Raw genomic sequence first — 25,460 nt, forward strand, 5'->3', positions numbered from 1 at the left:
AGAGAGAAGGCAGGAAAGGCAATTAAAATGCTTCAGAACAAGGGATTCAAATTCTACAGCTTTCCCCCTCCTTCACCCTCTCGTTTTCCTCCTCCTCCTCCTTCTCTCTCTCTCTCTCTCTCTCTCTCTCTCTCTCTCTCTCTCTCACTCTCTCTCTCTCTCTCTCTTTCACACACACACACACACACACACACACACACACACACATATCCTGTGTCTCTGCCTGTCTGTTCCTTACTCTATCACTGTCTCTTTTCTCTGTTTCTCTGGATCTCTCTGTTTGTTGCTCCATATTATAAGAAATGTCTATGTGAACTTGACATATTTTCAGATGTTGATCTGTCAGTCATTTAGACAAATAGCATTTATTAAGCATGTTCCATGTACCAGGCACTTTGCTAAGTTCTGCTAATACAAAGAAAAGCCAAAACAATCCCAGCCTTTAAGGAACACATATTCTACTGGGAGATACAACTTGATAACATTAAATGGCTAGGTACATATGGGATCCATGCAACAAAGACGTAGAGAAGAAGACACTAGCAACTAGAAAGGGGATGGAGAAGATGGCTGGGAAAGACTTCCTGCTGAAGGGGGTGGGGGGGAATATGAGCTGAGCATGAAAGGTCTGAGATTACTGGTGGAGTTTGGAAAAGACACCTAATGAATCACAGAAGTTCAGAGTTGTAGTGACATACCAGGGATCATTTAGTCCAAACTAGACCGGAAAATGAATCCCTGCCATGACATTCCAAACACAGTGTCATTTACCTTTGACTTAAGGATCTCTAGTGAGAGGCAACCCACCACAGTCCCAGGCAGCTCATTTGACTTTTGCCTGGCTCTAAATGTTAGCAGTGGGTGCCAACCTCAAATTGGCTTCTTTGAAAATTTCTTCCATTGCCGCTGGTTCTATCCTTTCAATAATTTACTTACATTTTCTGACTCCAATATGTGCTTGATGTCCTAAAGTCAGAGGACTTAGGTTCAAAACTTGGTTCTGCCATCTACTATCTCTGTGACTTTGGGAAAGTCACATAACTTTTCTGACTCCTTTCTGCTAATCTTTAGAAAGATTTGAACTCTGAATGGAATTTATCTTTCAATCTCTTGCTGTTGGGCTTTGTCAGTAATGTATACGAATGCTGAGGATTTATGTGGGTTTATTTTATATCCTGCAACTTTGCTAAAGTTGGTTGTTTATTACTTCAAGTAGTTTTTTACTTGATTCTCTAGGATTCTCCAAAGAAATCATCATATCATCTGCAAAAAGTGATAATTTAGTTTCTTCTTTTCCTATTCTAATTCCTTCAATTTCTTTTTCTTCTCTTATTGCTACAGCTAACGTTTCTAGTACCAAATTGAATAATAGGGGTGATAATGGACATCCTTGTTTCACCCCTGATCTTATTGGGAATGCATCTAGCTTATCCCCATTACAAATAATGCTTGTTGATGGTTTTAGGTAGATGCTATTTATAATTTTAAGGAAGGTTCCATTTATTCCTATGCTTTCTAGTGTTTTTAATAGGAATGGGTGTTGTATTTTGTCAAAGGCTTTTTCTGCATCTATTGAGATGATCATATGGTTTTTGCTAGTTTTGTTGTTGATATGGTCAATTATACTAATAGTTTTCCTAATATTGAACCAGCCTTGCATTCCTGGAATAAATCCTACCTGGTCATAGTGTATTATTCTCCTGATGAGTTGCGGCAATCTTTTTGCTACTATTTTATTTAAAATTTTTGCATCAATATTCATTAAGGAAATTGGTCTATAATTTTCTTTCTCTGTTTCAAAGTTACTGTAGACACTATAAAATATTTTGGAGTCTATTTGCCAAGACAAACCCAGAGCCTATATGAACATAACTATGAAACACTTTTCACGCGAATAAAGGCAGGTCTGAAGAAATGGAAAAATATCAGTTACTCATGGTTAGGCCGAGCTAATATAATAAAAATGTCAATTTAATCTAAATTAATCTATCTATTCAGTGCCATATCAATCGAACTACCAAAAAATTATTTCACTGACCTGGACAAAATTATAACAAAATTCATCTGGAAAAACAAGAGGTCTAGAATATCTATATCTATTAATGAAAAGAAATGCTAGAGAAGGTGACCTAGCCATACCAGATATTAAACTGTACTACAGAGCAGCAATCATCAAAACTACCTGGTACTGGCTAAGAAACAGAAGTGTGGATCAGTGGAATAGGATAGGAATACAAGATGGAGAAGTCAACAACTATAGCAATCTACTCTTTGATAAACCCAAAGAGGCCAGCTTCTGGACTAATAATTGACTATTTCACAAAAACTGTTGGGAAAGTTGGAAAATGGTAGGGCAGAAACTGGGCATAGACCAATAGCTTACACCATATACCAAAATAAAGTCAAAATGGGTTCATGATTTAGGAGTAAAGGCTGATACTATAAGGAATTTGGGAGAGCAAGGAATAGTTTACTTATCAGATTTATGGAAAAGAAAAGAAGTCATGACCCAACAAGAGATACAGAGCATTACAAAATGCAAAATGGATAATGTTGATTATGTGAAATTGAAATGTTTTTGTACAAAAAAAGCCAATGCAACAAAAATTAGGAGGGAAGCAGAAAATTGGGAGAAAATCTTTACAACTAGTGTCTCTGATAAAGGCCTCATTTCTAAAATATACAGGGAACTGAGCAAAATTTATCAGAATACAAGTCATTCCCCAATTGAGAAATGGTCAAAGGATATGAACAGGCAGTTTTCAGAGGAAGAAATTAAAGCTCTCTATAGGCATATTAAAAAATGCTCTAAATCACTACTGATTAGAGAAATGCAAATCAAAACAACTCTTAGATAACACATCTCTCTGGTCAGATTGGCTAAAATAACAAAACAGGAAAATGATAAATGCTGGAGAGGATGTGGGAAAATTGGAACATTGTTACATTGCTGGTGGAGTTGTGAGCTTATCCAGCCATTTTGGAGAGTAATTTGGAATTACGCTCAAAGGGCCACAGGAATGTTCATATCTTTGACCCAGCAATACCACTTCTAGGGTTGTATCCTAAAGAAATCACATAAGTGGGAAAAGGACCCATATATACAAGGGTATTTATAGCGGCTCTTTTTGTGGTAGCCAAGAATTGGAAATCAAAGGGATGCCCATCAATTGGGGAATGGCTGAACAAGCTGTGGTATATGAAGGTAATGGAATACTATTGTGCCATAAGAAATGGGGATGATACGGACTTCATAACAACCTGGAAAAACCTACAAGACATAATGCTGAGTGAGCGGAGCAGAGCCAGGAGAACACTGTACACAACCACAGATATATGGATTCCATGAGGACCAACCCTGACCGACTTCGCTCTTCTTAGCAACACAAAGTGCACGCACAACTCCAAAAGACTCAACGATGGAGAATGCTATGAAGTTTGAATGCAGATTGAGGCACACTTCATGCTCGCCTTTTTCTTTTTTCTCTTTTGTTTTTGTTTTTGGGTTATTTTTTTTTCGTTCTGTTTCTTCTTTCTCATGATTCATTCCATTTGTTATAATTCTTCTCCGCAACTTGACTAGTGTATAAATTAATTCAATGCGAAGTTATACATGGTAGTTATATGAGATTCCATGCCATCTTGGGGAGGGAGTGGGGAGGGAGGGAAGAAAATCTGGAACTCAAAATTATGTAGAACCATCTGTTGTAAACTAAAAATAAAAATAATTATTAATAAAAGAGAAAGATTTGAACTCTCATGAGGCCTCCTTCCTCTAGAAATCTATGATGCTCTGATCTCATACTCTTCCAAACATGTTGCCATTTGCTCACATCCCTTCAGAAAGAGTAAGACTCAAATCAGTCAGCCTTTTTGACTGACAGGCTTCAAGACAGGACTTTGAATGGAAAATGAATGATAATGAGAGCAATTAGAGATAGGTATTGCGGGAAAATGTAGCTTGAATTCAATTCACATGTTCAGGGAAAACTTTTATTGTTTTGTTTTGTTTTTAGTTTTTGGCAGGGCAATTGAGGTTAAGTGACTTACCCAAGGTCACAAAGCTAGTATATGTGTCAAGTGTCTGAGGTCTGGATTTGAACTCAGGTCCTCCTGACTCTGCTTGCTTTGGACAGTGGACTCTGTCAGGCACTGGAGTTACAGAGAAATAGCAAATAACTTGGATAAAAGCACCCATCACATGCTTATCAAATTTGTGGCTAACCCAAAGCTCAGGGGGAGATCTAACACATTGTTTTACAGAGCTGGCATCCAAAAACATCTTGAGAGGCTAGAGCACTAGGCTGAATCCAAGGAAACAAAATTCAGGAAGGATAAATGTAAAGTCTTATCCTTGGATTTAAAAAAATCAACTTTAGAGTACAAAATGGTGGAGGTATTGCTAGGCTTTTCTGAGAGAGTCACATGTTGGAGATGGGAAGACTTGGATTCTGATAATGCCTCAGACTTCAGGTAACTGTGTCACCTTTCAACCATAATTTCTTCTTGTGTCAAATGGACACAATGATACCTATAATAACTATCTCCAGAGCTCTTGGAAGTCTTAAATGAAATAATCCATGTAAAGTCCTTTGCAAGCTTTAATGCACTCTCTAAATGTCATTTACTATTATTGTAAAGAAAAGCAATACAGTAAATGCTAACTTCCCACTTGCAACAGTCCCTGTCCCCATCTATTGTTCCTGGGAAGTTAATCTAGTTTTGGAAGAGTCCTTAGAGGTTCAGATTTAATAAATGCACTCCCATGTGAGACCTGCCAGGAACATTGGGTAAATTGGGAAGTGTCTGGGGATTCAGGCCCATGCAGAAGTAGATGTGTGTCTGATTGAGATGAGGTCCCATGGGTCTGTCCCGACGGTAAATTGTAAATAGATGCAAGGGTCTCTCAGCTCAAGAAGAAAGACATCTAAAAAACCTCAAAAAATCCTGAGAGATAATACAGCCAACAGGGAAAAAAGGAAAAATATAAATATCTAAAGAGAAGGTCAAAACATAAGCTTAATTCAACAGAGTTCATTAGCATCTCACTCTCTGGGAGTTCATGACCCAGCTAAATATGATCCATCATATACTTGTCAACTCTTCTTCCCTCCTCCTTTCCCTTCCATTCCCCACATTATATTTTAATGTAAACATCAATAAGCTTGGATGGATCCAAAAGCCAGCAATCTGTCTATTGAGGAGCACTCATGTTCTGGCCACTTGGAGATCAGGTAGTGAGATTTGAATATTTAGACTGAAGAAGGAAAAGAGTCTGGGTAGGAAGAAGTAATAGCAGTTTTACATTCAAGTGCTTTATGATTATCTTTAGTAGGCTTCCTGGCTACTATGTGGAATAATGAATGGAGTTCTGGACTTGGAGAAAGAAAGACCTGAATTCTGAAACTACTTCGGACCTTAGACACTGACCAGCTCTATTACTCTATGCAAATCACTTAACCTTTCTCAGCATCAATTTCCCCATCAAGAAAGTAGAGATAGTAACAGCCCCTACCTAACAGGACTGGTATACAGATCAAATGTGATGACATGCCAAAAGCCTTTTGTAAGCTTTGTTGATGTTGCTGTTAATTCACTGATGGGGACTTTATCAGGAATAAGAGAATAGAGGTCTTCAACACTTATTGAGGAGTCAGAGTGATAACCTTCGTTTCTTCCCATAACGCTGGTGTTTTTGATGTTCTTTAACAAGAGTCAGAGTGGAATGAATAGAATGCTGTGTGAGGAGTGTGTGTGTGTGTGTGTATGTGTGTGTGTGTGTGTGTAAACTCTGAAAACTGCATTTCTCTGAAGATGTCATGGGGGAGCGGAAGGACAACTGTAGTTCTGTCATTAGGGAACATTTCTTCCAGAAATCTGAGTGTTCTTTGTCCTCACCAGGACAACTTGTCAGCAACAAGAAGGCTAAAGTCTTCCAGACTCTGCCCTGATCACTGTAAATCTTTGAATCAACAGTTCACCTCTGGTAAATGGTAACAAGAACCTCAAGCATCAATGAAGGTGGACAAACAAGGACCCAGATATTTACATTTCTGTTTCCTTGTTTTCCAATGAATATATTAAGATAGAATAAAAAAAGATTATAAGGGTGAATTGGGGTATTAATGTAGTGCTTAGAGGATTATAATAATGTACAATTTGCAGGGATCTTGTTAATGGTAATAGAGTAATTAGTATGGCAATTAGACTTGCAAATACAAGCATAGCTCCTTGGTGATGGTGTCATCCCCTCATTAAGTCTTCTTACCCTGGATTCCACTCCTTTATTGTGACAGGTCTTAGGTACTTTGACACCATTTAAGCTCTTTCATCTCCATTTAATAGGCCCTGGATTGGAGGTAGAAAAAAGGCTCATCCCACAGGATCATGGATCTTAGCTCTGGAATGTTGCTTAGATGGAACTCAGGAAAAAAAAAAAAAAACTCTTAGCAAATGTTACCTCCTTACAAAGAGGATCGAAATCGGTGGCCTCAGAGATCCTTTGTAGATTCAAAGTCTATGAACCCAAACGCAGATCTTCCTGACTCCTCATCTAGCACTCTATCCACCCTGACTTGTTAAATAGCATATATAAATATACGTGTACATATGTGTTTGTATGTGTATATGTACGGGGTCTGTTTGTGTGCGCATTTGCATGTATGCATGCATTGTGTGTATATTAGCATGTAAGCATGTGTGTTTGTGAAGGAAAGAAAATGTACAAGGATGCCCTTTTCTTCATGCCCTTCATTTATCAAAATGGACAGATGACTTGAGTAAATGATATAAATACTTGAATACATGAAGTAAAGGCTTTTATATGTATATATTTATATAGGTTCATAGACTTGGAGCTGGAAGGGCCTCTTAGTCCAAGCCCCCCATTTTACAGATGAGGACACTGAGACTCAGAGCAGTCAAGGGACTGTGCTAGGATCATGTAGCTAACAAGTATCTGAGTCTGGATTTCAACCCAGGCTTTCCTTGCTTATAGTTCAGTGCTCTATCCACTACCATACACTGCCCTGATTTACAAAACACCTGTGATTTCAAGGCCTTCTTTCCACTGATAGAGTTTTCAGCCCATCCCTGACATACATATTCAATGGCTGCATAAATTTTCTTGACAGAAACCTCAGAAACCCCATCAATTAAGCCCTTTTGGCAAAGGAGATCCTCTGATCTTAGCTGAGCTAATCCGCAGAGGACAAATATTATATTACCAGGCTAATACTAAATGTCTCTACAATTTGGTCTGAGTGGTTTCAACTTGCATTCCACTGCCATGGCCTTCTAGAGTCTCCTCAGGCCATGATGAGGCACTGAAGAAGGAAGCGAGTGAGGAATTCGATTCTTATTTTTCTTAATTCAACATTCTCAACCTAAGTAGTCAGAGCACTAAATCTAGAGTAAGCAACCTGTTGCCTCAGATATGTACTAAGTGAATGAGCTCAGAGCAAAAGCACTTTGCTGGGTCTCAGTTTCCTCATTCTGTAAAACAAGAGTATTAGAACTGATCATTTATCTCTCAGCTTTCTTTCATCCCTATGATTCTATGAAGCTTTGGACTCTTCTCCCCTTCCAATTTATCTTTCTTTTCCCTTTCTTTCCCTCATTAAACTCCCTCCCCTTTTCTTTTGTGTGGTTGTTTCAAAAAAGAGTCACCTTCCTACTCCCTGAGTTTAAAAAAAGAAAGAAAGAAAGAAAAGCATTTCCCAGGATCCACAGAACCGTCGGTTCCCTCCAAGAGCCTTCTCCCATTAGCCGCTTATTGAGTGTACCTCGTAACGTTGTTTTTGCTCAGTTCCTATTTATCAAAATCTCAGGAAAATTACAGCATTTGCATATTTAAGCTTTAATCAACAATAGCTGGCAGTGTGTGAAGTAATAAACAGCTTCCAGGCAAGCAATAAACTCTGGGACAACGCAATAGTGGGAATCATTTATTGCCAAGTTACTAAACGTAATTCCAGTCCTTGCTATTAAAACCTCAGCCCCTGGAACTGGTTACCCATGGCCATGTGCTACATAGGTTGAGGCCTGTTCACATTCCACCCAGCTTTCAAAAGAACAGAAGAATTTTCAGTTAAAAATTTCTAAACATCAGAAACAGGTGTGAACATACAAAATAACTTTGGAATATATAGTATTTTCTTTGCAGAGGGAATAACATCACAGATTCTGTGTCTGCATAATTCTTATTCTTTTACCAAGCAAACTTCTTAGAGATCAAAGAAGGAAACCAGAAGGAAACTTATTATGTGCCTGGCAGACAACTAGGATTTGTGAGTGAGTGTATACAGGAGGGCACCAGCAGAGGGGAAGGTTATGGGATGGCTTGCCTCCCTCCTGAGATATTGTGTTTTTATTTCCTTGCTGTTATAATGAAGTGGACTTTCTGGTTTTGGGATACAATTACTGCTGGAGTTATTGGTTTGGGGATTTGATCCTCTGATCTCTGACTAAGGGTTTTACTTCTGCCTTTTATACAGAGAGTCTCTTACATTCTGCGATACAGAACTATACAGGCATATTCATGGTCACTATTGATATTATGACACTTGCCTTACAGATGCATTATTCAGGCTAGAAATCTATAACTCATCATGGACTCTCCTTTCTAGCTCACTATCCATAGTTCATTGTTTGACCAGTATTGCCATGTCTATTCCTACAGCCACTTTTGCATCCTTCCCCTTCTCTCCATTTTGACAGACCTTATCATGACCCTCCAGGCCGTTATAACTTTTTTTCAATAGTTTTCCATGAATTAAGAAAACCCCCTTTCTAATTCATCCATCTTACAGATGCCAAACTCATATTCTAGAAACACAAGTGTGACACCCCTCAGCTCATGAACCTTCAATGATTCTTGATCGCTTCTAGGACAATAACTCTTATATTTGGCATTTATAAGAAAATTGGTTCCAATATATATTTTCCAGGCCAATTCTACACCATTCTTCCTCATGTAATCTCATTCACACTGTTTCTTTGATGTTGATCCTACAAATCATTGTACCTTTAGTCTCCAGACCATTTCCTATGCCTGGATGGCCTCTATTTTCACTTCCACTTCATAGATTCCCTAGCTCCCTTGAGAACTCAGTTCAATGCCACTTTTTCAAAATGTTTATCCTGATTAACTACCTATCTATCTACATAAATATGTGTGTGTGTTGTTGTTTAGTCATGCAGTCATGTCTGACTCTCTGTGACCCCATGGACCACAGCTTCAGTATTCACTTTTCCAATGAATCATATGAACTAATATCTTTAAGTATTGACTGATTCGATCTGGACTCTCAAAAGTTTTCTATGCCACCACAAGTTGAGAGCACCAATTCTGTAGCACTCAGCTTTCCTTATAATCTAACTCCCATAGTCATATATTGCAACTGGACCAAAACATAACTGTAATTATACAGACCTTGGTCAGTGAGGTGATGTCTCTACTTTTTAGTATGCTGTCCAGATTTGCCATAGCTTTCTTTCCAAGGAGGAAGCATCTTTTAATTTCATGACTATTGTCACTACCTGCAGTAATCTTTGAGCCCAAGAAAATAAAATCTGACACTACTTCCATTTCTTCTCCTTCTGTTTGCTAGGAAGTGAGGGAACCAGTTGCTATGATCTTAGGATCTTTTTTAATATTAAGCTTTATGTCAGATTTTACACTCCCTTGTTTTACCCTAATCAAGAAGTTTCTTAATTCTTCTTCACTTTGTACCATCAAAATGGCATCATCTACATATCTAACTAAGATGGTTGATATTTCTCCCAGCAACCTAAATTCTGGCATTTGATTTGTTTAATATGGCATTTTACATGTTATACTCTCCATATTAAGGTAAATACATAAGGTGACAGTATATACAACCTTGTCATACTCCTTTTCAAGTCTTAAATCAATCAATTGGTCCATGTTTGATTCTAACTGTTGCTTCTTGGTCTGCATACAGATTCCTCAGGAGACAAATACTGGAACTTCCATCTCCCATGTCTTTGAGGACTTGTCATATTTTGTTGTGCTCAATACAAAGAAGTCTTTAATATAGTCAATGAAGCACAAGTAAATGTCTTTTTTTTCTGGAAGTCCCCCGCTTTCTCCAAAATCCAGGAAACATTGGGAATTTGGTGTCCAGTTTTTCTGCCTCTTTGAAAACCAGCCCAATCTTCTGCTTATTCTCGGTTCACATACTGTTGCAGTTTAGCTTTCAGAATCTTAAGCATAACCTTACCGGTGTATGAAATGAGTGCAATGGTTCAGTAATTTGACCATTTCTTGGCATGTCATTTCTTTAGGATTGGGACATAATCTGATCTATTCCAATCCAGTGGCCACTGTTGAGTTTTCCAAATTTGCTGGCATATTGAGTACAGCACTTTAATAGCATCATCTTGTAGGGATTTTAAATAGCTCAACTGGGATTATGTGATCTCCACTACCCTGATTTATAGCAATTCTTCCTAAGGCCTACTTGCCTTCATTCTCTAGGATGTTTGCCTCTAGATAAGTAACCACACCATTATGGTTATGTACTACTTTAAGCTCTTTCTGGGATAGTTATTTTGTGTATTCTTGCCACCTCTTCTTAATCTCTTCTGCTTCTACTAAATCCTTAATATATTTGTCTTTTATCATGCCAATTTTTGCATGAAACTTTACCTTCATATCTCTAATTTTCTTGAAGGGCTCTCTTCTTTTTGCCATCTTATTGTTTTCTTCATTTTCCTTGAATTGCTCGTTTAAGAAAAACCTTATCTCTTCTTGCTATTCTCTGGAATTCTGCGTTTGTTTGGATATATTTTTCCCTTTCCTTTTTCTTTTAATTTCCTTCTTTCCTTGGCTATTCATAAAGCCTTGTCAGGCAGCCATTTTGCTTTTTTGCTCTTCTCTTTCTTTGGGATGATATTTGTTACTGCCTCCCATACAATATTGCAAAGCTCTGTCCACAGTTCTTCAGACACTATCTACTGAATCTAATCCCTTAAATCGACTCATCACTTCTATTTCATATTCATAAGGGACGTAGAAGTAGAAAAAATCAGACTATGTAGGTGTCACCTAACTAATATGATTTTTTTCTATTTTTCTCAACACAAATCTGATTTTTTCAGTAAGATTCTCATGATCAGTTCCACAATCAGTTCCAGACAGAGCTTCTCTACTTTGGGCTGAAAAGTATATAATCAATCAGATTTTCATATTGACCATCTGGTGATGTCCATGTGTAGAACTGACTTTTGGGTTGTTGAAAGAAAAATGTTTGCAATGACCAATGAGTTATCTTGATAAAACTCTGTTAGTCTCTGCTCTGTTTCATTTTGTACTCAAAGGTCAAACTTGACTGTTATTCCAAATAGCTTTTGATTTCCTACTTTAGCATTCCAATCCCCTATGATGAATGTAATTTTTTTGGTCTTATGCCTAAAAGTTGTTGTAGGTCTTTATAGAAATGATCAACTTTGGTTTCTTTGGCATCAGTGGTTGGAGCACACACTTTTATTACTGTGATATTGAAGGATTTGCTTTGGATTCAAACAAATATTATTCTTTTATTTTTTGAGATTATACAACACTACTACTTTTCTCACTCTTTTATAACTATAAGAGCTACTCCATAGATTGGGATCTCTGGGCAGATAATTTAAGCTCTCATCCTTAATTTCTTCATTTTTAAAACAGGGAAAATAATAGCATGTAACTCCAAAGGCAATTGTGAGGATCCAGTGAATAGATTCCTCTCTAGGATACATGTTGGATTCCCTCTATGATACCAGCTTAATCCAGCTCTGTAATTCATAGATTGGAAGTACCTCTTACTACTAGGGCCTCTGACCATCACAGAACCTTCATATAAGGAAGGTATCCAGGCCAGCCATGTCTCATTCCTCTCTCGGCTGCAATCAAGACTTTCTACCAAGGCCCTGCCTGATATCCCCTCTCTCCTAGCCTGCTTTTACCTGTGGTCTGCTGGTATTATAAGCTTCTTGAGGTGAGGGATTATCTTTTTTCTAACTCGTATTTGTATTCTCAGAGTTTAGTTCAGTGCCTGGAACACAGCAAGCATTTAATAAATGGTTGTTGCCTTGTTGATGAATGATGAGTGAAAAATCATTTGGTAAAGCATTTAGCATATAGTATTGAGTATATTAAACATTTGCTATATTTCAAATATTGTCCTAAGGATATAAAAACAGAAAACAAACAAAGCGAGACAGTCCCTCCTTTAAGGAGGCTCACATTCTGTTTGGGAGAGGCAACTAAACAAAAGTTTACCTCCAGGGCACATGGAAATATATATAATAATGTACATATAATGATGTATATAAAACACTTTGTAAGGTCATATTTTACCTCATCCTCATCTTTATAAGGAAAAAAAATGACCTAATTGTAGAGAATTTCTAGAACACCTCTAAGCTGCTCAAACCCTGACTTAGCAGCCAAGTTGGAGTCCTGGAGGCAGAAGGGCAGCTTCTCAGGAAGCTTCCAACTAATCGAGCGGCGCCTGCAAAGCTCCTGTAATTTTGCAATCACTTCTCACTAGTTTGAATTTGTCTTCAGGCCTAACAATAATAGTTCCTTGATACTACCGTCTCTCCCAAAATTCTCTGACCTGAAAAAAGAAATGAGAAAAATGGACCAGAAGAGCCAAAGAACAAACTTTAGACCTGGAAGGAATATTAATGATCTCCTAGACAAGGCCACTAATTCTAGGGACAGGGAAATAAGCCATGAACAGGAGACTATGGAGTGTAAAGGAGGACTTGTAACGAAATAAGGATTCAGAAAGCTGCCATCTTATTGGGATTAATGTTTCAAGAAAAGCTGAACCTAGAGGGTAAAAATAATGCTTGGGTCTTGGGGGCTAAGAATGGTGTGCTAATTTTCAGATTGAAAGGATGGGAGTCTTTTCAAGAGAAAAACCAAGTTGATGGGATTCGTGAATGCAGGAACCATCAAAGAGAAAATACTGCTCTAGAGACCACTGTCAAGTATGCCAGTGACATCAGCAAAGAATAATTAGCAAGACTATCACCTGAAGTAAGGAAAAAAACATAGGCAACCTCAAATCATTATCCTAGCAATAGAAACCAAGCCTGGAGTGGGCCAGCAAAAGTGCAAATTCAATAAACAACAACTAAGGTGGGACCATTGGTATAGTAGTATGAGTGATATTTGAGGAGTGATGAGGGAGTAGTGATACTGCTGAGCCCAAACAAGTTGAGAAGAGAAGACACAACTTAAATGAAGGATTCATATCCTGAGGAAGTGGGAGCCAGATAACCCTGTGCACCAGATCTGCTTTCGCATAACTTTAATACAGGTATGCAGACTCATAGGGTTGAAAAGGGAGTCAAACATGTTAGAAGGAATGGACCATCCATTGTGTACTGAAGCCAATACTTAACTATATAACTATGTGTGTATATACACATATACTATATATATGAATATCTGTATGTGTATAGATATAAACGTGTGTGTGTGTGTGTGTGTGTGTGTGTGTGTGTGTGGTGTGTGTGTATGTGTGTGTATTCAGTCTGAACCCATTTGAAGTTTTCATGGCAAAGACACTGAAGTGGTTTGCCATTTCCTCTCCAGATAGTTTTATAGATAAGGAAAGTGTCCCCAGGTTCACACAGCTAGAGTTTGAGGTCACATTTTAACTAAGGTCTCCCAGACTCCGAACCCAGTACTCTATCCACTGCACCACCTAGCTGTATAAATAGATGTTTGTATGCTCCTGCTAAAAGATGTGTATGTATATATACACAGACAAACACACACATGTACAGTGTGTATATATACACATGTGTCTATATGTGTGTATATATAGATACATATCTTTTATTGGGAGTTTCTTAGACACAATTAAGCACCCTGATAAAAGAAGATTTCCTCTTTCTTGCTCTCAAACAAAGGGCCATGGATAAGTGAGGAAGAGAAGGATGAGAGGGTGAACAACAAAGTGACTTCTCTGACATCACTCAATGATTCTGTGCTAGACACAAAACACAAATACTGGTCTCCTGCCTCCTTATCCAATGCTCTTTCTACCAGATGGCAAAAGGCACCAGGGAAATAGAATATTACATAATTAATTTCTATTTTTTGCATAAACATTTGTGCTGGAGAGAAAGACCATTATTCTCTGGCAGCCGAAGGTAGACATGTAAACTATGGCCTTCCTCCTTGTAGTCACTCAGTTTAGTAGCAATTATTAAGCCCTGGGGGTGGAGCCAAGATGGCGGCTGGAAAGCAGGGACTTGTGTGAGCTCCCTGCCAGGTCCCTCCAAAAACCTATAAAAAATAGCTCTGAACAAATTGTAGAGCTGCAGAACCCATGGAATAGCAGAGAGAAGCAGGGCCAGGAAAGCCTGGATGGTCCCTGGGTAAGGTCTATACCAAGGAGCTGGGAGCAGAGGGGAGCAGAGCCCAGTGTGGGCTGCACCCAGACAAACCAGACTGGGAGCAGGGAGGAACAGGCCCTAGTGCCCCGAATCACTGAGCTGTGGCAGTTACCCAACTTCTCAACCCACAAACACCAAAGACAACAGAGAAAGTCAGTGGGAAAAGCTGTGGGGAGTGAAAGGAGTTTGCTGTTTGACCACTGCTCCAGGGGCAGCAGAGGTGGTACAGCTATGGGGACAGAACTACAGCTGCAGTTGCTTCTGGCGCCAGGCCCACCCGGTGGGAGGAATTAAGTGGCAGATCAGAGCAGGAGTGCAGAGCCTGGTAAGATCTGAATTGTGGTCCGTGTTGGTGGTTCTTGGGAGAGGAGGAGCGCTGGTGTGGCAGAGCTTGCTGTGCAGAAATAGCTCTGAAAACAACAGTGTAACCCCTCAAGCTTGGGACAAAGTACTCTCTACTCTACAAGCAGTCATACCTTGATGAAAAACTGAAGGGTCAAGGAGTTGGCTGGGAAAATGGCCAGGCAGTGAAAATGGACTCAGATTCAGACTCAGACTTTGGAATCTTTGTTTGGTGACAAAGAAGACCAAAACATACAGCCAGAAGAAGTCAACAAAGTCAAAGAGCCTATATCAAAAGCATCCAAGAAAAACATGAACTGGTCTCAGGCCATGGAAGAGCTCAAAAAGGATTTGGAAAAGCAAGTTAGAGAAGTAGAGGAAAAATTGGGGAGAGAAATGAGAATGATGTGAGAAAACCATGAAAAACAAGTCAATGACTTGGTAATGGAGACCAAAAAAATACTGAAGAAAATAACACCTTAAAAAATAGATTAACTCAAATGGCACAAGAGCTCCAAAAAGCCAATGAAGAGAAGAATGCCTTGAAAGGCAGAATTAGCCAAGTGGAAAAAGAAGTCCAAAAGACCACTGGAGAAAATACTACCTTAAAAAAATAGACTAGAAGAAGTGGAAGCTAGTGGCTTTATGAGAAATCAAGGTATTATAAAACAGAACCAAAGGAATGAAAAAAATGGAAGACAATGTGAAATATCTCTTTGGAAAACCCACTGACCTAGAAAATAGATCCAGGAGAGATCATTTAAAAATTATTGGACTACCTTAAAGTCATGATCAGAAAAAGAGCCTAGATATCACCTTTCAAGAAATAATCAAGGTGAATTACCCTGATATTCTAGATCCAGAGGATAAAATAGAAATTGAAAAAATCCAACGATGACCTCCTCAAAAAGATCCCAAAAAGAAAACTCCTAGGACTATTGTCACCAGATTCCAGAGCTCCCAGATCAAGGAGAAAATACTGCAAGCAGCCAGAAAGAAACAATTTGAGTATTGTGGAAACACAATCACAATAATACAAGATCTAGCAGCTTCTACATTAAGGGATCAAAGGGCTTGGAATATGATATTCCGGAGGTCAGTGGAGCTAGGATTAAAACCAAGAATCACATACCCAGCAAAACTGAGTATCATGCTCCAAGGCAATATATGGATTTTAAATAACATTAGAGAACTTTCAAGCTTTCTCAGTGAGAAGACCAGAGCTGAATATAAAATTTGACTTTCAAACACAAGAATCAAGAGAAGCATGAAAAGGTAATCAAGAAAGAGAAATCATAAGGGACTTACTAAATTTGAACTGTTTTGTTTACATTCCTACATGGAAAGATGATGTGTATAATTCATGAGACCTTAGTATTAGGGTGGCTGAAGGGAATATATATATGTATGTGTATATATATATATATATATATATATATGTGTGTGTGTGTGTGTGTGTGTGTGTGTGTGTGTGTGTATACACACACACACACATATATATATATATATATATATATATATATATACACATATATGTGTGTGTGTCTGTGTGGGTATGTATGTATATGTGTATGTGTATGTATGTATAGACACAGGGCACAGGGTGAGTTGAATATGAAGGGATGATATCTAAAAAATCAAATTAAGGGATGAGAGAGGAATATACTGAGAGAGGGAGAAAGGAAGAAATAGAATGGGGTAAATTATCTCACATAAAAGTGGCAAGAGAAAGCAGTTCTGTAGGAAGGGAAGAGGGGGCAAGTGAGGGGGAATGAGTGAATCTTGCTTTCATCGGATTTGACCTGAGGATGGAATACCATACACACTCAATTGGGTATCTTACCCCACAGGAAAGAAGGAGGAAGAAGATAAAAAAAGGGGGGATGATAGAAGGGAGGGCCGATAGGGGGAGGGGGTAATCAAAAACAAACACTTTCGGAAAGGGTCAGGGTCAAGGGAGAAAATTCAATAAAGGGGGATAGGTTAGGAAGGAGCAAAATATAGTTAGTTTTTCACAACATGAGTATTGTGGAAGGGTTTTGCATGTAGCCTATGTTGAATTGCTTGCCTTCTTAGGGAGGGTGGATGGGGAGGGAAGAGGGGAGAGAATTTCGAACTCAAAGATTTAAAAGCAGATGTTCAAAAAAAACCAGTTTTTGTATGCAACTAGGAAGTAAGATATATAGGCAATAGGGAATAAAAATCTGTCTTGCCCTACAGGAAGTAAAGGAAAATGGGATGGTGGTGAGTGGGGTGACAGAAGGGAAGGCTGACTGTGGAATGGGGCAATCAGAATATATGGGGGAGGAGGGTAGAACTGGGGAGAAAATTTATGATTCAAACTCTTGTGAAAATTAATGCTGAAAACTAAAAATATTAAATAAATAACAAGAAAAAGAAAAACAATAAAGTAATCAATAAAATAAAAGTAAAAGAATAGTAAAAAAAAAAACTATAAAAATTATTAAGCCCCTTCTTTTTGAAGTACTTGCATTTCTGTGATTTGTCTCAGGACCACAGAAAAACAATATGAGAGTGAAATAGGAAAAGTTGACACTGTGAGAGAAGGTCAATCAGCTGTGACATCCTAGATAAAAGCAGAATCTGGTAACTAAATACAAGTTTTACAATGTCAGCAACTCTGATATGTCTGGCAAATCTCACCTATTTTCATGCATAACAAAGGTTGGCAGTAAGAAAAACCAAATTTAAAAAGCCACACCCCTGCAACAATCCATGTTGAGTCAACAATCCATGTTGACTCTGGCATGGCCTTCTTCCACAATCAACATTGGAAGGTTCAACCTTAAACTTTGAGGCCTGAACATAACATTTCCTAGTCATCTCTTCAGGTCCATAACCAAACACTTGGTAATTTAATTCAACAAACATTTATTAAGTCCCCACTGAGCTATGTGCTAGAGACACAAAGATGAGAAAGGAAACTCAAGCTGCCCCTAAGGAACTGACATTCTCCTGGGGCGCAGAGCTGCATGTGAGCAAAGTTCTACCATACATGCACGTAAGAACAACAGAGGCTGATGGGGCAAAGGGGAGAATTGAAAAAATCACTAGAAAAAGATAGTGAGGGAGAACAGACTTTGATCTGGGTGGATGGGGGGTGGGAATGAGGGAAACTTTCAAGGAGAAGGAGGAACCTGAGGTTTTTTTTTAATAGGATTTTGAAAGGTAGAAATAAATAAAGAAGGTCAAGCTATAAAGTAGATGAGTTGCTTGTGTTTGGAGCTTGGACACCTTTTTAGACACAACCTTCATCCTTCCTTCCCTCCTCCACTGCCCTCTTTAGGTGCCTTCAAAGCCCCTCTTTTAATATGACATATTAGATCTCCAACCAATCAAAACTACCCTCTTGCATTTCATTCTCTCAAAACACCTGCCTCACTCTGTAGGCCCAGTGGTTTTCTTATCAGAAGGTAGCTGCATATGACCTAGACCTTTAGATGGGGAGCAGAGAAGAAATGCACAGAGGTCATAGGACATCTACCTATACACAAATCCAAAGTACTTATGACAAGCGCCACCTCCATGCCCAGGAAAAAGGCCAAAATTCATGCAGAGAACTACCATCCTGATCTAAATCCCTGATAAGGGAGTATACCCAATGGGAGGGGGTGATTACAAAAAGCTCCCTGGCTCATGAGTCAGAGGACCTAGGTTGGATACTATCTCTATAATGATGGACAATCCACTTGGCCTTTCTCATTCTCAGTGTCCTCATCTATAAAAATGTGAGGGCTGGACTAGATGATCATTGAGTTTTCTTCCAGGCCTACATCGATGATCCTATTTTCCTTTGTCAGAGACAGGACTTGAATTCAGGTCTTCCTCATTTTGAGGCTGGCACTCTGGTCATAGACTTCTCCTCCTGGTGTTATAGTGTTAAAAGTGAGCTGACTGGAAGAGAAAAATGTCACCGGACACACTCTTCAGGGTAATTCATTAGGCATCTGATGCTGTTGGGCTCAGTAGGAAGCCATCATTACCAGGGCACCATAGCCAGGCCAAACAGTGTGATGTTACAGTGGAGAAAATCAAGCAGACCAAAACCATTTTCTGGGATAAATAGGGTCGTGTGTGCGCGCGCCGCGTGTTTGCCTACTAGATAGCACATTAAGGGAAAAATAGAAAAAGAAAACACTCACAATTGTTCCAAAATAAGCACTTCAATTTTCCTCCAAAGAGGCCCCACCTGTCCTTCCCTCCCTCCCTCCCTCCTTTTGAAAATGATTGTAAAAGTCTCATAAGCACAGATGGTCTAAATGGACCAGTGATGAGTCTGAGGGTGGTAGTAGCAGGGGGCAGACAAAGTAGCCTGGGGGTCCTTACTCCAGGCAGCTCTCAGTACTTCTAATGGTGCCTATTATCCAAGGTCTTTGTATGAGTAATTTGATAGAAGCTTTTCGACTTAGGGGTCACTGGTTCAAATTCAATCTCAGTGGCTCGTGAATGAGAGTGGGTATGTGGTGGCCTCCGAAAAATGACTTGATAAGCTCTCCTGGCTCTTCCTAATAGAAGCAGCTGCTGCAATCATCACTCTTTCTCTTCCTTCCACAAAGATTTCAAAGGTTCAATAGACATGTCATCTTAACTATTTTCTTAGCTTCAGCACCATAGACACTGTGCCTGAGGAAAAGGGTTTTCTTTCAACTCACCTTCTTTCATTAGGATTATTCAACTATTATGGGTTTTCCTTCTGCTTTCTGAACTCACTTTTATACTGTTTAAAGATGACATAATCCTTTTTTTTTTTCAGAAAAAGGATTAAAAGCATGTGAGGAAGTCATGGGTTATCCCTTTCACAAACAAGGAAACTGAGAAACAGGGTGGAGAAGAGCAGAGAGGCAAACTTAGTCTTGTTGTCAGGCGAGAAATATAGGGTTGTCTGAAAGTGGGATGGACTGTGTCAGGAAGTAGCGAGATGGCCTTTCTGAAAGGTATGCAAGCAGAGGTTGGGATGTCGTAGGTGGAATTTTCAGGTAAAGGTTGGGCTAAGTGGCAAATGAGGTTCTTTCCCACCTTACAATCCTATGATTTCACGGCTTCCCTATGGTTGTAAGTATCCTGGCCTGGATTCAAACTCACTTCCTTTCTTCCTCCAAATCTTGTCCTTTTTATAATGGGTTACCCAATGGCTTGTGGCAATTGTAAGAAAGAATTATGGGATTTCTGTGTGTATATATATATATATATATATATATATATATATATATATATATATATATATATATATATACACACATATATACACACACACATATACACACATGCATGCACACATGTATATGCATATGTGTGCATATATGTGTGTATACACATATATACATTACTACATATACACATCCATGCACACATATGACATATACACACATATATATACACACATATACATGTGTATGTGTGTGTAATTTCTGTGTTCAATTAATAGGCTTATGAAAGGAGATCTTTGAGTCATGTAATCCAACCCTCTTTTTTTTCAGACAGGACCCTGCAATCCAGAGAGGTAAAGGGATTCACCTGATGTCACACAAGTAACAAGTTCTGGAGTAAGAGTTGAACTCATGTCCTTTAGCTCTAAATCCTGAGCCTAATAACTGTAGACCCTGGGCAAGTAACTTTTACCTCTACAGCCTGTTGCCTCATCTAAATAAGAATTCTAACAGCACTTACCTAATAAGGTGGCTCTGAAGGTTAAGAGTTTGGACTGCTCCATCACCACCCCAAGAAACTTCATTATCCTGAAAGACGGAAGCAGCCTTGGGACTCACAGCTCCTCAGTCTCTCCACCCTCTGATTGGAAGGTGGAGGGGAAGCTCTGAAACCTCAATCTAAGGAGGGGGAAAGGGCTGGCCAACTCTTCATTTCCCACCTGAGCCTCCTTGGTTACTTTTCCCTTCCTCTCACCTTTGGGCTTCCCTTTGTGTAGTATCTTCCCCCATTAAATTACAAGTAGCTTGAGGTAATCTTTCTTTTTTATATTTGTATCTGTAGCATTTATCATAGTGCCCACGACATTGTAGGGTACTTAATTAATGCTAATTGATTGACTATTCAATGAGGTGATATATTTAAAGTGCTTTGCAAAACACTATATTAATTTTGGCATTTATTAACATTCTACGTTCTTTTCTTTAAATTCAATTTATCAAACATTTATTAAGGTCCTACTATGCCCGAGGAAGTGGGATATACATGTGCAGCCCTTATTCTGAAGGAGCTTATCATCTCCTGGAGATGGGGGTGGGGGTTGAGGTGGTATAAAATAAGAAACATAAATTGTGATGGAAGAACAGATCCTGGGACAGTGTTTTAGGAAAATCTCAAGGGGGGATATAGCTTTCAAATGAAATGATTACGAAAGGCTTCAGGGAAGAAATGGCACCTACACTGAGCCTTGGAGGAGAAAGAGGTCTGTAAGCATGGCTGAAGAGGGAAATCAAGGCAGTGGTAGAAAGGAAAAGGTACTGGGATTGGTGACAAAGTACCTGAGTTCAAATCCTGATTCTGTCCCTTAGCTCTCCTGGAAGCTTGAGTAGGTAACAACCTCCTTGGTTGTCCATTTACTCAGATGTAAAATAAGGTGTTGATCTAGATGGAACTCCAAAGTCCCTCTCACCTCTACCACTATAAGCCTTGGAGTCAATGAGAACTTGCTACCCTTGAATGAATTTACTGATTGGGGGGTGGGAGGCACAGGATATGATTAGTGAACTTTTGGGGGGGTCCCCTAAAATCAGGCTGCAAAGTGAGCTGTTCTGAAGTCTGGTTGTTCAAGGCCTTGAAATCCAGGCAAAGGAATTTGTCTTTCATTCTACAGGCAACAAGAAGGCACAGAAGGTTTATACATATGGGAGCACAATAAACATGCCCTCATAGGGGTTGGGATGATTCTGCCTCCCATGGACTTTGTCTGAAGAACACACCCAGGAATTAGAAACACTCTTAACTTTAGGGTCAATAGCCACAGTATAAGTACTTGCTCAGATCCTGCCCTCTTAAATTCACTGCCTCACACACGCAGGGCAGGTGCTGGAAAGGCTTGTAGGAAACCGATGACTTTTTAGCACATGCCAGTGCATCTATCCGTCCATTGACTTCTTCTCTTTTTGTTTAGTGTAAATAGGTAAAGATAGGTATAGATGTATGTATACATACATACATATGTGTGTGTGCATTTATTTATTTATCTATAGTACTCATTAAGAAGTTTGGTACCAATCACCTTGTTGCCTAAAAGAAGGAAAACACTTAGGCTCAAGAAGTCTTTGATTACAGTTTCCTAATATTTGACAGCCAAGGAAGGGGAGAGAGAAATTATTTATCTACACCTATATCTAAATCTCTAGAGATCTAAATATAAACTTTATTGCTCTCTTTAGCCGTGTGTGTGTGTGTGTGTGTGTGTGTGTGTGTGTGTGTGTGTGTTTGTAATATAGAGATAAGATACAGGTCTTATTGATCTCTCACTCTAACTGTATCTCTATATCCAGAGACATCTCCAGATGTCTCTGCTCTGAACATAGAATGGAAAAGCTCAAAGAATCTTTGAAATATCGAATGTTAGAGCTGGAGTGGATCTTAGAAGCCTAAGTGTAAGAATTAGGGGTACCCTTAGAACACAGAATACTAGAGCTAGGATTGACAGGAAGCTACCTTAGATCTTAAGAGTTATAAGTTCTTTAGAACATAGAATGCCAGAAGAACCTTAAGAAAACAGAATGCTAGAACTTAAAAGGATATCAGAATAACGAATGTGAGATTCTGAAGAAATCTTAAATGAAAGAAAATAGAATATCAGATCTGTGAAGGGTGGGGCTTAGAATAAAAGGTGTCAGAAATAGGAAGGGATCTTAGAATACACAATGTCAGAGCCTGAAGAACCCTCAGAACACAGAACTTTGATTTCTTAGAACTTGAACAAAGTTGGGCATCATTAGGCACACTGTAAAGTTTTGAGCTGAGGTTGCTAAATTGATCAAATGTCAAATTAAATGTAGCACTAATATAGTGAATTCTCCCAGGAAAGCAGAGCTATGAGGCTGCCTAAGGAGAGGAGAACCATAACAGGTAGCTAAATGGAGTAGGTTAAATCTTAGGTTTTTGTCTTTATTGGATAGGAGGTCAGGGGCACTGTGATTGATCTCTGCACTTCCTGTTCAGGTGAGATAGGGAGACCCAGTCAGGAAAGGAAAGGAAGAAATGGGAAAGGATAGGAAGGGAAAGAAAGGAAGAAGAGAGGAAGAAATGGAGGAAGAGAAAGAAAAAGAAAAGGAAAATAAAGGGAGGGAGGGAGGAAGAGAGAGAAGGAAAGAAAGAACTGAATGGAAGGAAGGAAGGAAGGAAGGAAGGAAGGAAGGAAGGAAGGAAGGAAGGAAGAAAGGAAGGAAGGAAGGAAAGGAAGAAGGAAGGAAGGAAGGAAGGAAGGAAGGAAGGAAGGAAGGAAGGAAGGAAGGAAGGAAGGAAGGAAGGAGGGATTTTAAGGGGAAGTAAAACAGTACAGGTGAAAAATAGATACCATACAGAATTGCAGATTTAGAAGGGCCCTTTGAAGATTGAACAGAATATGTCAGAGCTGCGAGATCACAGAACATAGAGTATTAAGGGATGGAATGTTAGATCCAGGAGGGATTTAGAGATTCTGTAATTCGAATTCATTTTACTGATGGGCAACCTTGAGATCCAGATGTGCTCAATATCCCAAGACTCATCTACAGCAGAGACAGAACTGGAAAGGGGTCTTCCTTAGTCTGCCAGCTTTTCTACAGTTTTTATGGTGCATTTAAAATGAACATTATGGGTACAAAGAAATCCAGGTCCAGAAATGACCGACAGCAGTAATGCCTTTAAACATGAAGGACAGCTATCCTTGTACAATACAAAATATTTGTTTTTACAAAGCCTATGTTCTCTCCTGCAGTGACTGCAGCAGATGCCTGCTGTTTGGAGCAGTTTGACAGTGGCTGCAATCAGCAGAGAGAAATCATTTTGAAACACTTCGCCTATGTGATTACAGATCTCTTCTCAGGGTTGAACTTTCATTCAATATGAGTTAACACACTTTCACATTTTTTAAAGCCATGGACATACAACAGTTCCTTACATCTTCCAGGTCACAGAATCAAAGATCTGGAGCTATAAAGGAATTTAGCAGTCATTCAATAGAGCCCTTCTATTTTACAGAAAAACAAACTGAGGCCAAGAGAGGATAATGATTTGAGGAGATCAGACATGTAAGAAGAAGAGCCTATATTCAAAGTCAGGTCTTTTGATTCATTTCCACTAAAGTACCAACCACTGCCTATGAAGCACCATAAACCATTGCCTTTCATTCCGGAGCAATAGGTTATCACATGGACACCAAACTACATACCTGGAGATTCAACAAAACGGCCCCAATCCTCATGGCTTCACTGACTTCAAGGCTGTACATCAGTTGGGGGAAGCGGGGAGGACTCTGGTTGTTTGGAGGAAGTACTTCAATATAGACAGTGCAAATAGAATCCCTGTGGGGAAAGAAACAAAAGGAGATAAAATCGCTGTTACATTTGGGAATATGTTGAAGAATTGACTACTGGTAGTTGGAACTCCAGCTTGAAGGGACTTCAGTAGCTATTGATCCAACTCCCTCATTCTGTAGAGGAAGAAAGTGATACCAAGGTCCATCCACTGAGCTGGGGGCCTTCCTCACTTTCTTGGCATCACAAAGATAACAATGGAGCACAACATATGGGAATTCAAAATTACATAAGAATTTAAGGAGAAAGACCATCTAACCAAGTGCATCTACTTTTACTGAAAGATATACTCCTTCTGAAGAAATCCTCTTGCTGAAATGATAAGTATCAACTCTTATGGCCAGTCATACTATTAAATTTTTATGCTGAATTAAAAATGTATCTGGAATGAATAAGACTAATAACTAAACTTCTTTGAAATGGACTTCAGAAATAGGATAACAGAGCCCGAGATGGAAGGGACCTCAGAGGACAGCAAGTCAAACACTCTGATTTTATAGATCAGATCACTGAGACCCAGAAAGATTCAAGGGCTGGCCCAAAGTCATATCGGTAGCTATTAGCAGAAGCCATCTTTTCATGCAATGACCTGTGACTACAAAATCAGTCCTTTTTCTATCATAGTAACAAAATGTCTGGACATTATTTTTGCGTCAGACCCATGTGGAAATTTGATTTTTGCTTTACCATACATATTTATTACAGGAGATTCTCTCTCTGTCTCTCTCTCTTTCTGTCTCTGTCTCTGTTTTTCTCTCCCTCTGTCTCTGTCTGTCTCTGTTTCTCTATCTCTCTCAGAGAGAGAGAAAAGCTAGATGTTTGTTAACAGAAAACATACTGAAAAAAACTTTTAAATGAGATGTTGGGCTATCTAGTTTGCTGACAAATGTGACTGTGTCAGATGTTTCAGTAGCTACAATGTGGAGATTATTAAAGCATATAAAACAGGGTTTATATCTGAATAAAACAAAAAAAGTTTCTAAAAAGTACAGTTTAAGATAAATTATACAAGAAATGAGAAGCAAAATTGAAATCAGATTAAGTACAAAACCATGTCTCTGCATGGTAGTTAACATTGGTACTTTAAACTCAATATCAATTGGGTATTTCAATCTATCTGCATCATATGTTACTTTCATTTTAGCCTAAACCTGAGATTTC

The 25,460-nt window shown here is 39.0% G+C and overlaps 1 protein-coding gene across 1 annotated transcript in view; it reads right to left on the minus strand.

The window, feature by feature from the left end:
• The window catches only part of PCDH15 (protocadherin related 15), a 1,035,697-nt gene that overhangs the window by 365,373 nt on the left and 644,864 nt on the right, over nucleotides 1–25,460 (minus strand). The window contains exon 14 of the mRNA XM_036735025.1: nucleotides 24,155–24,287. Coding sequence (XP_036590920.1) covers nucleotides 24,155–24,287 — 133 coding nt within the window. The remainder of the gene's footprint in view (nucleotides 1–24,154; nucleotides 24,288–25,460) is intronic.

Source organism: Trichosurus vulpecula, chromosome 8 (assembly GCF_011100635.1).
Source record: "Trichosurus vulpecula isolate mTriVul1 chromosome 8, mTriVul1.pri, whole genome shotgun sequence".
NCBI classification, from domain to species: domain Eukaryota; kingdom Metazoa; phylum Chordata; class Mammalia; order Diprotodontia; family Phalangeridae; genus Trichosurus; species Trichosurus vulpecula.